Source organism: Ranitomeya imitator, chromosome 2 (assembly GCF_032444005.1).
Source record: "Ranitomeya imitator isolate aRanImi1 chromosome 2, aRanImi1.pri, whole genome shotgun sequence".
NCBI classification, from domain to species: Eukaryota; Metazoa; Chordata; class Amphibia; order Anura; family Dendrobatidae; genus Ranitomeya; species Ranitomeya imitator.
Genome location: NC_091283.1, coordinates 842,703,442 through 842,718,114, shown reverse-complemented (window position 1 = coordinate 842,718,114; position 14,673 = coordinate 842,703,442). Strand labels below are relative to the sequence as shown.

At 40.7% G+C, this 14,673-nt stretch overlaps 1 protein-coding gene across 1 annotated transcript in view; it reads right to left on the bottom strand.

Moving 5' to 3' along the window:
• The window catches only part of RBM20 (RNA binding motif protein 20), a 336,119-nt gene that overhangs the window by 52,360 nt on the left and 269,086 nt on the right, over window positions 1-14,673 (bottom strand). The window contains exons 6-7 of the mRNA XM_069754279.1: window positions 11,593-11,736; window positions 8,991-9,122 (exon numbers count right to left, since the gene is read on the bottom strand). Coding sequence (XP_069610380.1) covers window positions 8,991-9,122; window positions 11,593-11,736 — 276 coding nt within the window. The remainder of the gene's footprint in view (window positions 1-8,990; window positions 9,123-11,592; window positions 11,737-14,673) is intronic.

The window sequence follows — 14,673 nt, the reverse complement described above, 5'->3', positions numbered from 1 at the left end:
CCTGCCCTTGCGGGCTTACATTCTACAGGATTATGGGGAAGGAGACAGTAGGTCTTGAGAAATACGAGTTAGGGTTGGGTTAGAAAAAAAGATATCCCAATCTTTGATGATCCCCAAAGCACCATCACATCCATTATCATCAAAAGGAAAGAAAATGGTACTTGTCAAGGTACTGTTGCAGGATTTTTCTGGGAAAAGGGCTCCTTCCTTATTCCACACGCTAGGGGGTGCTCTAGTCTATTTCTGTCCCCCGGATTATTCCAGAAGGTGGAAACGCCGGATTCATGTGCCTTGCTATGCTCCTTACTTAACCTTATCTGCTCCTTCCCCCACCCAGAGGGATGTGAGGCCAAAGTGTATAAGACTGCACTAACCAGACAGACAAGGGAAGACAAACAGGGAAAAATGAAAACTGCAATCATACAAAATACACTCACCAAACGACAGAGTGGAGCACAGGGGAGGGTAAGGGTGTAAGGTAGGTGAAACCAAATTGGAGAAGATGAGGATGAACACACAAACAAACTCCACGCAGAAATCGCTAGAACTCTCCAAACGCCAACTTCAAACATCAAACAACTCTTCCAGCTTCAAACCAGGAAGAATGAACCATCACTGGGAATTAGCAAATGCTAGTGGCAAGCATATATACCAGAGGGGAGTGTCCAACACAGAACAGCTGAGGCAATCCATGATGGAAAGCTCCAGAAGATAAGCTGAAATTATTAACCCTAGCAATACCAGGTCAAAGAAAAACTGCACCGTTTAGTATGATGGTGAAGCAGTTCTTACCAGTGCAAGTCTTCGCATTACCAGATGCTGCAATCTCCTGGCCCCTTATTTGTTGTTTGCTTCACAATAAAAAGAAAACCAAAAGTTCGCAATTGTAGGCATGTTCTTTACATGAACTAATGCAAACCCTCAAAAAAGACATTGAAATTCCGGTTTGTGCAGTAGCAAAACACAAAAAATGCCAAGGGGGGGGGGGTGAGTAGATACTTTCACAAGCCACTATAGTGCAGCTGAAAAGAGCAGCTCATCTACAGAACAACCCGGAACCTTTGTGCCATTCCAATAAGTAGACGTGAGGGGATTGACAGAGGGAAGCAGCAGTGGGTTAGCAAAGGAAGGGGTTCCCAACACCAGGACAACTCCCCTTCACGGTGGTGCACTAGACTTTCTTAGCCTGTAGTAAAAACTATTTTTGTAGGTGAGGTGCAGTAATAATAATAATTTTATTTCTATATCGCCAACATATTCCGCAGCACTTTACATTTTAGAGGGGACTTGCACAGACAATAAAGACATTACAGAATAATAATAATCACATAAATCAACAGATAACAAGAGGAGTGAGGACCCTGTTCGCAAGCTACAATCTATGAGGAAATAGGGGAGACACGAAAGGTGGATGGTAACAATTGCTTTCATTGTACGGTGCAGCCATAAATTTAATAAATAGGATGTTCATGTAACACTGCAGGAACCAGTAACCAACCAGTATATATAAAAGTACAGCACAGAGGGGTATTAAATTCATGAAGGGTATGAGAACAGATGATACAAGGGTCCTGGTAATGAAGAAAAGTTTGAATGGGCAACACAGGGATAGTTAGATAAATATGTTGAGGCGGTAGACCAGTCTGAAGAAATGTGTTAGGGCTCACTTAAAACTGTGGTTATTGGGGATTAACCGAATTGTCCTGGGTAGTACATTCCAAAGAATTGGCGCACCACGTGAGAAGTCTTGGAGATGGGAATGGGAGGTTCAGATTATTGAGGATGTTAACCTGAGGTCATTAGCGGAGCGGAGGGCATGGGAGGGGTGGTAGACTAAAACAAGAGAGGAGAGATGTAGGGTGATGCTGAACCGTGGAACGTTTTGTGGGTGAGAGTGAGAAGTTTATATTAAACACTGAAGTGGATGGGTAACCAGTGCAGTGACTGGCACAATGTAGAGGCATCGGTGTAACGGTTGGTGAGGAATATGATCCTGGCTGAAGCATTCAGGACAGATTGGAGAGGGGAGAGTTTAGTAAAAGGGAGACAGATTTGTTGAGAGTTACAATAGTCCAGACGAGAATGGATAAAGAGAAACAGTGAGAGATTTTGCAGAGTCGAAAGTAATAAGGCCACATTCACACGTTGCTTTTTATTCTGCGGGTTCTCCCGCAGCGGATTTGATAAATCTGCAGGGCAAACCCGCTGCAGTTATCCCTGCAGATTTATCGCGGTTTGTCCTGCGGGTTCCGCTGCGGGTTCCGCTGCGGGATTTACCCCTACTATTGATGCTGCATATGCAGCAATATGCAGCATCAATAGTAGTGTTAAAAATAATAAAATCATGATGATATACTCACCCTCTGGCGTCCCGATCTCCTGGGTGCTGCAGGCGGCGGTCCGGTTCCAAAGATGCTGTGCGACCAGGACCTTCGCGACGTCACCGAAGGTCCTGGTCGCATAGCAAACCTGAGACCGGACGGCCGCGTGCAGCGCTGAGACTTCCGAGGGTGAGTATACATGATTTTTTATTTTTATTCTTTTTTTTTAATACAAATATGGTTCCCGGGGCCTGGAGGAGAGTCTCCTCTCCTCCACCCCGGGTATAACCCGCACATTATCCGCATTACTTCCCGCATGGTGGGCACAGCCCCATGCGAGAAGTAAGCGGATCAATGCACTTCTATGGGTGCAGAATCGCTGCGATTCTGCACAAAGAAGTGACATGGTCCTTCTTTTTTTCCGCAGCAATTCTGCGCGTTTTTTTTCGGGTTTTTCCGCATCATGTGCACTGCGGTTTCTGTTTTCCAAAACAAAAAAACAAAATCGCCGCGGTTCCGCAGTAAAAACCGCATAGTGTGAACATGGCCTAAAATGGCGAATTCTGGAAATGTTTTTGAGGTATAGATGACAAGAGCTAGCCAGTGATCGGATGTAGGGGGTTAATGAAAGAATCAAGTATGACCCCAAGACAGTGGGCATGCTACTGGGGAATAATGGTAGAACCACACACAGAAATGGCAATGTCGGGCATAGGTAGGTTAATGGAGTGTAGTGAAAAACACATCTAAAATATGCATGAGCTTTGCTAAATCTTTCAATGTGATTACTGTTTTGGCATGTAAAACATATAAAACAAATATAAAAACCATTGCTGCTTAAAAAATGATGGCAAAACAGCATATGTTGTTTAGATGCATTATTTTGATGTGGTTTTAACCACAACCAAACTGCAACATCTGAATGTAGTCTAATGTTGGCTACAAAAGAGGCATTGACTCTGTTGAGCTCCAGATTTTTTTTTATTGGTGTGCCTCAATTTTTAGGTGCAAGATACTGGTTTAAAATATACTACCCAATTGGTGGTTTACAGCAGGAAATGTAGTCTAACATGCACCAATGGTCTTACGAAACTTTCAAACTGTGTGCCCCAATATGCTAGATTTGGTGCATCTCCTAATTGTGACACTAGTAAATTTTCTCCATTATTCTTATGCTTTACATGTTTTCATATAACATAGAGCACGAGATTTATGTAATGGACTATGCAATACCTCAAGTTGTGATAATGCACAGTAGTCGGCACACATGAGACTACTATTACCAGTATCCAATGTATTACTTCAACAGTTTGTATCTCACATTAGAGTCCAGTGTAAGTCAGTTACCAGAAGCACATGCTCAGTCTAATCCCTTAGGTCAGGCGAAGTCCAGGTCAGGAGGTTGTGCAGCTGCCACAAACAAGCCAATGTCCCCAAATTAAATGCTATGGAATGCACAGCCCTTTCTGGCTAGTTTGGTATCACGTAGGCCCAGACAGAAGCTAAAAACAGCCTTCCCTCAGTCTTGCCGGCCTTCAAGGGTTAATGCATATTTAATGTATGCTCCCCTGCAGGGTATCAGGTTCATTCTATTAATACTCTTCAACTCATAAGTGATTTACTATTATCTATATCTGTTCTTAGGTAAAATGTATTGCTCATCAAGTTTCTCCAAGACAGAAATGTTACTACATGGGTGGCTTATCTGACAGGCAACACAATAAAATGTGTCAGGCATGTGATTGTTTTTCCAGATGTGTATTACAGTCCCCATAAGAAACAGTATGGAATGCTGTAAGCATGTATATCATAAACTAAAGTGCGGAAGGCACAATGCCGAAACACACGTTGGGGAAGTGGCACCATCGCTGATTACAGGTCATTTTGTCTTCTTATTCTACAACATGGCCATTTGCATCTATACTCAGGTTCCCCTTTGTGGCCAGTACATATGCACTATTGCACTTTAGTTTATGATATACATGCTTATGTCCACATGGGGGCAATATTTCATGTTTATGGTTATGATGTACAATAACAAATTGTACTGTGGTACCGTGTTAGCCAGAAAAACTAAGGTGAATACTTTTCTGCCCACTGATGACAAAAGTATTCTAGGAGTGATACACTCCTAGAATACTTTTGTCATCATTGGGCAGAAAAGTATTCACCTTCATGTTTATGGTTAAGTATTTTTTATATGCTGGCTATTTATATTTAATTACTATCCTGTGACAGCGGTTGTGCCATATTTTGGCTCACCACCTTGTATCTTTGGTTTTGTCCTGTGTTCCAATGTTTTTATATATTTTTCTGTATGTTTTTTAATAATGTACCCCTTTTTTTATACAATTTTTTTTTGCACTTGTCCCTTTTTTTTATATGTTCTTCCCATTTATTTGACGTTGAACGGTTTATGTACAATGTCCTGGCACGATTTTTTTTTAAGTGATACATTATATAATCACTATTCTTGATTCTGCCTACATATTACGTGCCTTAGGGGTTAACATACGTTCAATCTATTTCATAGTGTAGCCTTATCTAGCAATGTGGTATAATTTCTTATTTTTGTAATTTCCATAATAAAACATTACATTATCTGATATTTGAGAGAGACGGGGTGTGCAGTGGGTCATCCCATATCCTGCACAATTGTGGCACATAGCCAAAGCCACTTATTGGGCAACAACATAGCTCCACCTGTGGGATGACATAGATAAGTGGAAAGCTGTAACAATGGCCCTATGTCTAGCCGGCATCACATGTATCAGCAGTGAGAAGTTATTTTGCGTGTGATGTCCTAATTATATAATCTAAGTTAAGTAGCAATAGTTTTACTATTACTAGTATTTGCATCTAGGACAACTTTGCATGAATAAATGTAATGTCCAACAGGCAAGCTATCTATTGGCTGTGCTGTACTGCCTATGACAGAACTCGTCAATCATTAAAAGGATTGTCTCAAGTTTGTTCTTCGGGAGTGCACCGCTCCTTTGGCTTTGTGCTTAGAGGGGGAAATCATGGTCCTAAATATTGACAACTGAGCCGCTGGCTTGAACTTAATGCTTTCAGATGCTGCTGGCAGAGGCAGCAGCTTTGCCTCTCCAGCATCACAGAAGTGCAGGGATTGTGAGCCTGCCTGGATCCAACCACCTTCAGAGCAACACTGGCAAGCTACACAGCAAACAGTTGGCAAGCGCAAGCTCTTTGCCTAAGAAACCAGCCACGTCAGCAAAGAGAGACGTAAATTCTAAAACTAAAACTTACTCCATTCTTGAGAAATTACAGGGTTTTTAATAAGAGGTCAATTGCAAAGTTGATTGTTTTTATAAACACTTTGCAATTTTAACTATTTGCAAAGATGACACAACCCCTTTACATATGTAGTGTTCACCTTCACAATAATCGGGAGCTGCATAAACCCCAGAACCACATTGACTAACAATCTAAAGCTATACATATATCATACTAAACAAAAAGTGGTGTCTATGGTACCAACTATGTGTGCAGAAAATGGACAAATAAAAATGTACAATCAGCCATTTGCCAGACCTGCCTTGTTTTGTGTCGACACTCATCTTACTAGTGGCACACTCAGCTCATCATTGGTCTGTGTTCATGCCACAGAATTTGGAATCTACATCTGCTATTAGCAGCCGTAGATTTGAGCTACAAATTTCCACTATTTGTGGCATAAATTGTAGTGATTTACAGAAATTCTAAACAAATGTGGCCAGCCATGTCCCCTTTTCTCATCATATTTGAAAAGTGTTGAGAAGTGTAAAAAGTCAAACATTGTCTGTGCAAAAAAAAAAAAGCTAAGAAAGTGGTTTAAGGTATATTTTTTTTCCACTGAAAATGCCAGCATCCTGAGTGCTTCTCGTAGATAACCCCCTCCCCAACATCATGATGTTGTTTTACACCTAATAATCGCAAAAGAAGCCCAGGATGTCGGGATTCACGTTCCAACCGAGGAGGTACTGCACTAGTCTGGCTGCTACGGGGTAGCACAGTAGATACCGACCAGAATAAGGTACATTTTTTTGCTCATTTCTACATTTTAAAAATACACATAAAAAATGCTAAAATAGCATTGTGGTGGGATTGTTTTTAATGGATTTATGTCTATTTTCTGCCTAGAAAAAGACACAATTTACAGGACCACCAACCATAAGCTGTGGTAGATCTGACACATGGATCCCAAATTTATTAAGAAGTTGGCGTTTCTTAATCAATTAGGAGCTCCTGCTAGATTGTGAAGAATCATATGTTGCTTTCATGTTATCTTGCAAGGCTTCCCATAGGCCAGGAAAATCACAGCCTTCTATGACTTACAAAATTGCAGCGCTATAATAATTCTAAGCATTTCCAATATTACGCTGACCCTGCATCGATATTATGTAATGTGTTAGCAAATCTCCCGCTGAGTTGTAAACACTTTCCAGCCCATCTCCTGCTGGGTAAAATAATCAAGATGGGAGAGGTTAAAAGTGTAAAGTTACTTACAATGCTCATACATCCAGACATGCAGCATTACCATTGGCCTCTATTTTCAGAGATGTCAGTGAGAACAGTGCCCTTCTTTTCAACTCTTGCATTTACTAACCTGTCAGATTTTTCCATCTTCTTGTAAATATGAGAAAGAAGAGGCAAAAACGGCAGCTGCATATAATCAAACTGGCCATACACTGAGGGCAAAAATATATTGGCATTTCACTAATGTAATGTTAGTATGCAGCCTGAATAAAGAATTTAGCCTCTGTTGGCTTCTCTCTATATGTCAGAAGACAAGAGATTATTTTACAACACTCTGTAGCCCAGGATCTCATGTACAATTCCCAGCCTCTTAGTAGTAGTAGTAGTAGTAATAGTAGTAGTAGTAAGTAGTTTGTTGACAGTTAAAAGCAATCCGTACCCTCCGGGATGTATATGACCTGTTAATATGGGCATACAGGTAATAGAAATGTTAATATAGTCCTACTTGTATGACTCATATTAATGGTCTTGTTGCTGAGAAATGTTGCATTCTGTCTTTATGTTAATGATTCCTTCCAGGCTCCTGGGTGTGCGGTCAGGGCTGTGGAGTCGGGGCCCATTTTGGTGGATTCGGAGGTTTGGCTTACCAACTCCACAGCCCTGGCAGGGCTGTGGAGTCGAAGCCCATTTTAGTGGAATCGTTGTGATGGAAATTGAGGAGTCGGAGTTGGAGGTTTAGCTTACCAACTCCACAGCCCTGGTGTGGTCCGTGGAAGAAATCCCTGCCTCCTGTCTTTATTGTAACACTTACCCCCTCCCATCAGCGTCAGTTCTTACCCCGGAATCACGCGCCTGCACCCTGCATTCCCGCAGAAATACATACCTTATCATCCCTTCTGTGGACACTGCATTCAGGGATCTTATGCCAGGCGCCGGTGACTTCCACTCCAGTGACCTCTGGTGTGTGCGCTGAAAAGGTGCTCTCCCCACTTCCTTGCATAGTCATCACCATGTACACATGGTTCCTAGTGATGACTCTACAAGGAGGAAGTAGGGAGAGCATATTTTCGCCGCACACACCGGGGTCACAGTGACTCGCTGGCGCCTGCACAGAAGATCCCTGAATGCAGCGCCCACATAAGGGATGATGAGGTATGTATTTCTGAGGGCGTGCAGGGCGCAGAACTGACGCTGATGGGAAAGGGTAAGTATTACAATGAGGAGAGGAGGCAGGGATTTCTTCCAGGCACCGTATTCCCCGGAGCTTGGAAGAAATCATTAACATAAGGAAAGAATATAACATTTCTCAGCAACAAGACCTTTAATATGAGGCAGACAGGTAGGACCGGTGTAACATTTATATTACCTGTATGCCCATATTAATAGGTCATATACGTCCCGAAGGGTGACAGATTCATTTAAAAGAAGTGGCATGATTGTCTTTCCTTCTGGTCTAATTTGTCTTTAAATAAGCTCATTTATATTGTATATTTTGTTTTTTTCTAATGTTATGTTTTATGCTTTAAACTCTATTTAGACTCAAAATTAATGTCGCTTTTAAATAATTATTAAGGGCTTGTTCACATGTAGCGTTTTTGCCACATTTTACAGTACCAACAAGGTAAATGAGATTCCTGAAATATCCTGCACTCTGCTTTTTTACCTTTTTAGATTTGAACCTTTAGGTTATGTTCTCACAATGAGCTTTTTCTGAGTTTTTGACGCTGCGGAATTTCTGCACCTATTATTTAAATTAGGTTACTTGTGCTTAGTGCAGAGTTTATTGGGAAAACACCAGAAAAAAAAGTGTAAGCTATCTGTGAAGGAAAAACACTAAAAGTAGAAAATATTTGATAATGCAATCAAGACTATCAAGTGCATCTGTCATAATAAACAACACTAAAATAAGAGTTAAAATTTATACAAATAATGCAGCAAAAAATGGCAAAACAAATCTTTGCAGAACAGTCTTGAGATTTGTATTGTATATTGTGTGTGAATTTCCAATACTTATATGTCACCAATGAATGATATAATACAAGTAAACGGAGTTGTACAAGAACTGTTTTCACACACTGGGAAATTAGGTTATTTTGAAATAAATGCAACTGTATCCAATGTTTTGTTATAATAAATCACAAAAAAACAACCATGTTTTCATGTAGCTATGTAAAACATAAGCCCCTTTACCTTCAGCTGTAACTCTTTGTATCTTTTTGACATACGGATCAATAGTGTTTCATCATTCATCATTGCTGGTTTCTCCTTGTAGTACTGTACCATCGCCTCTGCTGCCTCAGTGTATGCCATTTCTAGAAATGCCTGGAAGTATAATGAGAAAATATCTATTTATATACAGGACCAAATTGAACTGGTAACAATACTTCATATGTGATTTTTTATTTTGTTTTTTTTGCAGATAGCATCAGATTACAGTGAATCAACACATTGCATAATGATGGGGTTTTTTTGCACATACAGCATACAGTGGGTACGGAAATATTCAGATTCTTTAAAATTTTTCACTCTATGTTTCATTGCAGCCATTTGGTAAATTAAAAAAAGTTAATTCTTTTCTCATTAATGTACACTCTGCACCCCATCTTGACTGAAAAAAACAGAAATGTAGAAATTTTTGAAAATTTTATAAAAAAGAAAAACTGAAATATCACATGGTCATAAGTATTCAGACCCTTTGCTCAGATACTCATATTTAAGTCCCATGCTGTCCATTTCCTTGTGATCCTCCTTGAGATGGTTCTTCTCCTTCATTGGAGTCCAGCTGTGTGTAATTAGACTGATAGGACTTGATTTGGAGCGGCGCACACCTGTCTATATAAGACCTCACAGCTCAAAGTGCATGTCAGACCAAAGAAGAATCATGAGGTCAAAGGAACTGACCAAAGAGTTCAGAGACAGAATTGTGGCAAGGCTCAGATCTGGCCAAGGTTACCACAGAATTTCTGCAGAACTCAAGGTTTCTAAGAACACAGTGGCCTCCATAATCCATAAATGGAAGAAGTTTGGGACCACCAGAAGTCTTCCTAGACCTGGCCGTCCAGCCAAACTGAGCAAACATGGGAGAAGAGCCTTGGTGAGGGAGGTAAAAAAGATCTCCAAGATCACTGTGGCTGAGCTCCAGAGATGCAGTAGGGAGATGGGAGAAAGTTCCACAAAGTCAACTATCACTGCAGCCCTCCACCAGTCAGGCCTTTATGGCAGAGTGGCCCAACTGAAGCCTCTCCTCAGTGCAAGACATATGAAAGCCCGCATAGAGTTTGCTGAAAAACACATGAAGGACTCCCAGACTATGAGAAATAAGATTCTCTGGTCTGATGAGATGAAGATAGACCTTTTTTGGTGATAATTCTAAGCGGTATGTGTGGAGAAGATCAGGCCCTGCTCATCACCTGCCCAACACAATCCCAACAGTGAAACATGGTGGAGGCAGCATCATGCTATGGGGGTGTTTTTCAGCTGCAGGGACAGGACGACTGGTTGTCATTGAAGGAAACATGAATGCAGCCAAATACAGAGATATCCTGGATGAAAACCTCTTCCAGAGTGCTCTGGACCTCAGACTTGGCCGAAGGTTCACCTTCCAACAAGACAATGACCCTAAGCACACAGCTAAAATAAGAATTCTTGACTGGCCCAGCCAGAGCCCTGACCTAAACCCAATTGAACATTTCTGGAGAGACCTAAAAATGGCCGATCACCAACGTTCACCATCCAAGCTGACGGAACTTGAGAGGATCTGCAAGGAAGAATGGCCAAGGATCCCCAAATCCAGGGGTGAAAAACTTGTTACATCATTCCTAACAAAGACTCATGGCTGTACTAGCTCAAAAGGGGCTTCTCCTCAATACTAAGCAAAGGGGCTGAAGACTTACGACCATGGGATATTTCAGAGTTTTTTTTTTTTACAAATTTGCAAAAATGTCTACATTTCTGTTTTTTTTTCAGGCAAGAGGGGGTGCAGAGTGCACATTAATGAGAAAAAATGAACTTTTTTGAATTTACCAAGTGGCTACAATGAAACAAAGAGTGAAAAATTTAAAGGGGTCTGAATACTTTCCCTACCCACTGTATATCAATTTTATGTCCCATGCAACATTATTAACCCCTTTAGTGTTGCAGCAATTATTGCTGGTTACTTTCTAGTTTTGTTCATCTCGCCTGTGTTTTTTTGTTATTCCATTGTCATAGCCATATTTTGTTCATTGTTTTTTTGCATTTCATTTTATCAGAATCTACTGTGCTGTAAATATGACGTTAACTTTTAGGTTTGGGTCAGTATGATTAGTGTGATACTAAATTTTTTGAGTTTTTGTCATGTTTTACCGTCTCTAGCAAATTAAGAACTTGTCAATTTATTTTTTTAAAAGGTGCTACATGTTGCTATATTTTTAGAGACGTAATTGCGTTTAGAGGGATCTCAATGTCTAAGTCTACTCTATACACTCTCTGTTGTCCTCTGCCGTGAATATGTGTCAGACTTTGCCAGCATGTTAATGCTATATTCCCATGCTGCAATTTTATGGCATATATGGTGTAGTTTGCTGCACACGGGATACATTCTTTGCAGGAAAGTCTCAATTCTGATTAATCTTGTGTTGCCCGGCAGTCCGACACCCTCTTAACAGAAAGTCATGTTGTATTGAGGCAAAATGCCATCATCAATAGTTGTGGTGTCCACCATGTATTGAAACAGTTTCATCACTCGGGGATGAATTTATGCACAAAATCAAAATATATCTTTGTATACTGAAAAGGTGCAGTCTAAAATTACCTGATTTGTTGATTTCATCAAAATGTAGTTGGTGACTTTCCCGAATGGTAGGCCGAGGTTAACAACGTCTGTCTCGTTGCAGCTTCCTTCAGGAAGATTGCAAATATGAACCACCCGACCAATCGAAGATTTTCTCTGTGTAAACTAAGAAATCACAATACCAGTATTACTATCAGATTATTATTATTTTTTTAAACTTTAATTTGTATTTAAACTTTTTAGTAAGTAATAAACAATAAGCTTACAAAACATTTTTATATAAATGACATGGCAAATCCTCTCCTCATAATAATAAAAGGAGCTTAACTACATCTAGTAGATCCTTTCAATTCATACTTTTAAAAGGAATACAGACATTTCAGTTACGGTATATGCATTCCTTATATGCGCATTAATTATCAGATTATTAATATCATCTTTTATTAGGATGGTCTGCTGTTGTAGTGAGCATAGATTCATTATCAAGGGCAAGTCACAGTGGCTGAATGTTACAGTATCAGTCCAAATAAAGTCACATTTACCGTACTTGTATCTTTGTGTTACTTACTGATATTAACCACTTATAGCACTAAGAGAAATAAAGCTGGATGGCTGACAAGTTATTGCTGAGCTCTCCCATTACAATTTTCCTAGAGTGGATAGAGAGCTTAGCACTTGCAGAATGATGGGATAGACCAGAAACAACACATATGCTTGTCTCTAGAGAGGGGATTTAAGGGATCTCTTCCAGTTTGAGAGTTGTTGCTGACATGACACAACCTTTATGATAATATTTTGCAGGCCTATTGTTCACACTACCCGTCTTACATAGGAAACGTGGAAAAGCTGTTTATAGCAACTCCTCAGCTCCCAGATCTTATTTTGTGGTGTCTACTTTTTACAAAGCTGCAACCACATTTTTTTTTTAGCATGTGCAACTGCTCCACTTTTCGTGCAACAGTTTTTACATCTGCTCCCATTATTACTTGCTTTAGACATATCCTTTATCCTAAAACTAAGGCGACTATGGATGCCCCAGTTAGTTGGGAATAAATTATCAATAAAGAAAATGAAAGATATCCCCCTGAGATCTTTGATGAGCTCTTAGGGAACAAATGATGTAAAAAATAAATATCCACATTTAAAAAACTAGCAAACATTTTTTAAAGTAATAATAAATAAAAAGTCCCCACCGCAAGAAAAGGAAAAAAAAAAAAAAGAATCCTGCATCGAGCAGGGGGTTGGACACGATGACCCTTAGGTCACTTCAAACTCTAACATTTTATGATTTTATGACATTTTTCATATAAAGCACATGTTATTACATGTAGCAACAAAAACTACATCTGTTAGGCTGGTTTCACACTTGCGTTGGGCAGAGCTGCGGAGGGCTGCGTAGTTCCTCCGTTATGCCCCTCCCACTGCCGCACCTCTTTCATTCAGCTCCGCCCACGTCGGCATGTGTTTTGCGTACCTATCTTTAACATTGGGTACGCAGGCCATGCGAATGTATGCAGATGCCTCCGCATGCATCGTTTTGATGTTGCATTTTGTTGCGGTCGGCGCAGCGTCAAAACGACGCATGCGGAGGCATCCGCGTACATTCGCATGGCCTGCGTACCCAATGTTACAGATAGGTATGCAGGACGCATGCCGACGTAGACCGAGCTGAATTGAAGAGCTGCAGCAGTGGGCGGGGCTTAACAGAGGAAGTACGCAGCCCTCCTCAGCTCTTCACAACGCAAGTGTAAAACCAGCCATAATACTCAGAAAACCATTATAACCTGTAGAATTTGTTCAATGGGTTACCTGGTATGAAACATAAACAGTAAAAGATAAATCAAAATAAAATTAAAACAAAAATAGCTTTTTTTCTATGTTTGTGTTGCAGAAAAAACACATATAAAATACTCCATAATTTATGTACAGTATATACCAAAATGGGGCTTAAAAAAAATACAATTTGTCCCACATAAAATAAAACCTTACACAGCGACGTCAGTGAAAAAGTAAAGAAAGTTGTGGCTGCAGAAAAGAGGACGTGATCGCAGAAGGCATGTTTTACTCTGAAACGCAGCGGCATTTCAGAGAAAACATGATTTGAAAAGCCGGATGGATGTCTCTGCCTACTTTGTGTCTCTGCTGATTAGTCTAGTGCAGTCCCTGGCTTCTTCCTGCCCCTCTCCTCATGACTGACAGGTTTCTCCCTAAGGCTTCTTTCACACTTCAGTTGTTTGGCGTCAGTCTCTACCGACATAATGACGGATCCGTCACAATTGTTGAGAAAACGGTTCTAACGGATCCGTTTTTTTGATGGATTTGTTACTTGGGGGTTGTCTGGGAAAAGTATCTACTTTTTGGAGCATGCGTAATTGAAAAAACGGATTGGGGCGACGGATCCGCTGAAAAAACGGTTGCGGCGGATCCGTCGGCCATAGGCGGCCATTCTATGGTGATCCGCCATTTCGGCGTTGACAAAAAACGTTTCAATATCCGTCTATTTTCAGAAAACGTCCGCCAAATTTCGATGGATCCGTCGCATGGCGGATGGAACGGACGACCATCTGTCACAATCCGTCGCTAATGCAAGTCTATGGGAAAATAACGGATCCGTCAAAAAAATTGACAGATCTGTTATTTGAGGAAAATGGCGGTTTTAGACGCCAAACAACTGAAGTGTGAAAGAGGCCTAAGTTTGCATGCTTCAGACTGCATCAATCTACGGTAGTTAGCTAAGACACTAGTCCACGGCCGGGTTTTCCTTGTACGGTATGTTTTCTTTGAAATGCTGCAGCGTACCTACCTGCAATGACACAGACTCTGACTCATGCCCGTGATTAGATCAGCATGAATCTGAGGTCAGGTTCCCGTTATTGCCCTTTCTGGACTGGACATTAAGTGGTTAAAGCTGAATGACTAAAATAATGGACACTATGAACTGTAAGCAGTGAATTTTTACACCATGCTTGCCCTTATGATGGCAGGAGCTTGTGGCGGGACTGGGGATGCTGCAGGTCAGTATACAAGGCAAAGTTTGACCAGCTTAGAGATGCCCTTAATCTGGTAGACTGGGACAATATCCTCAGAAATAAGAATACAGAT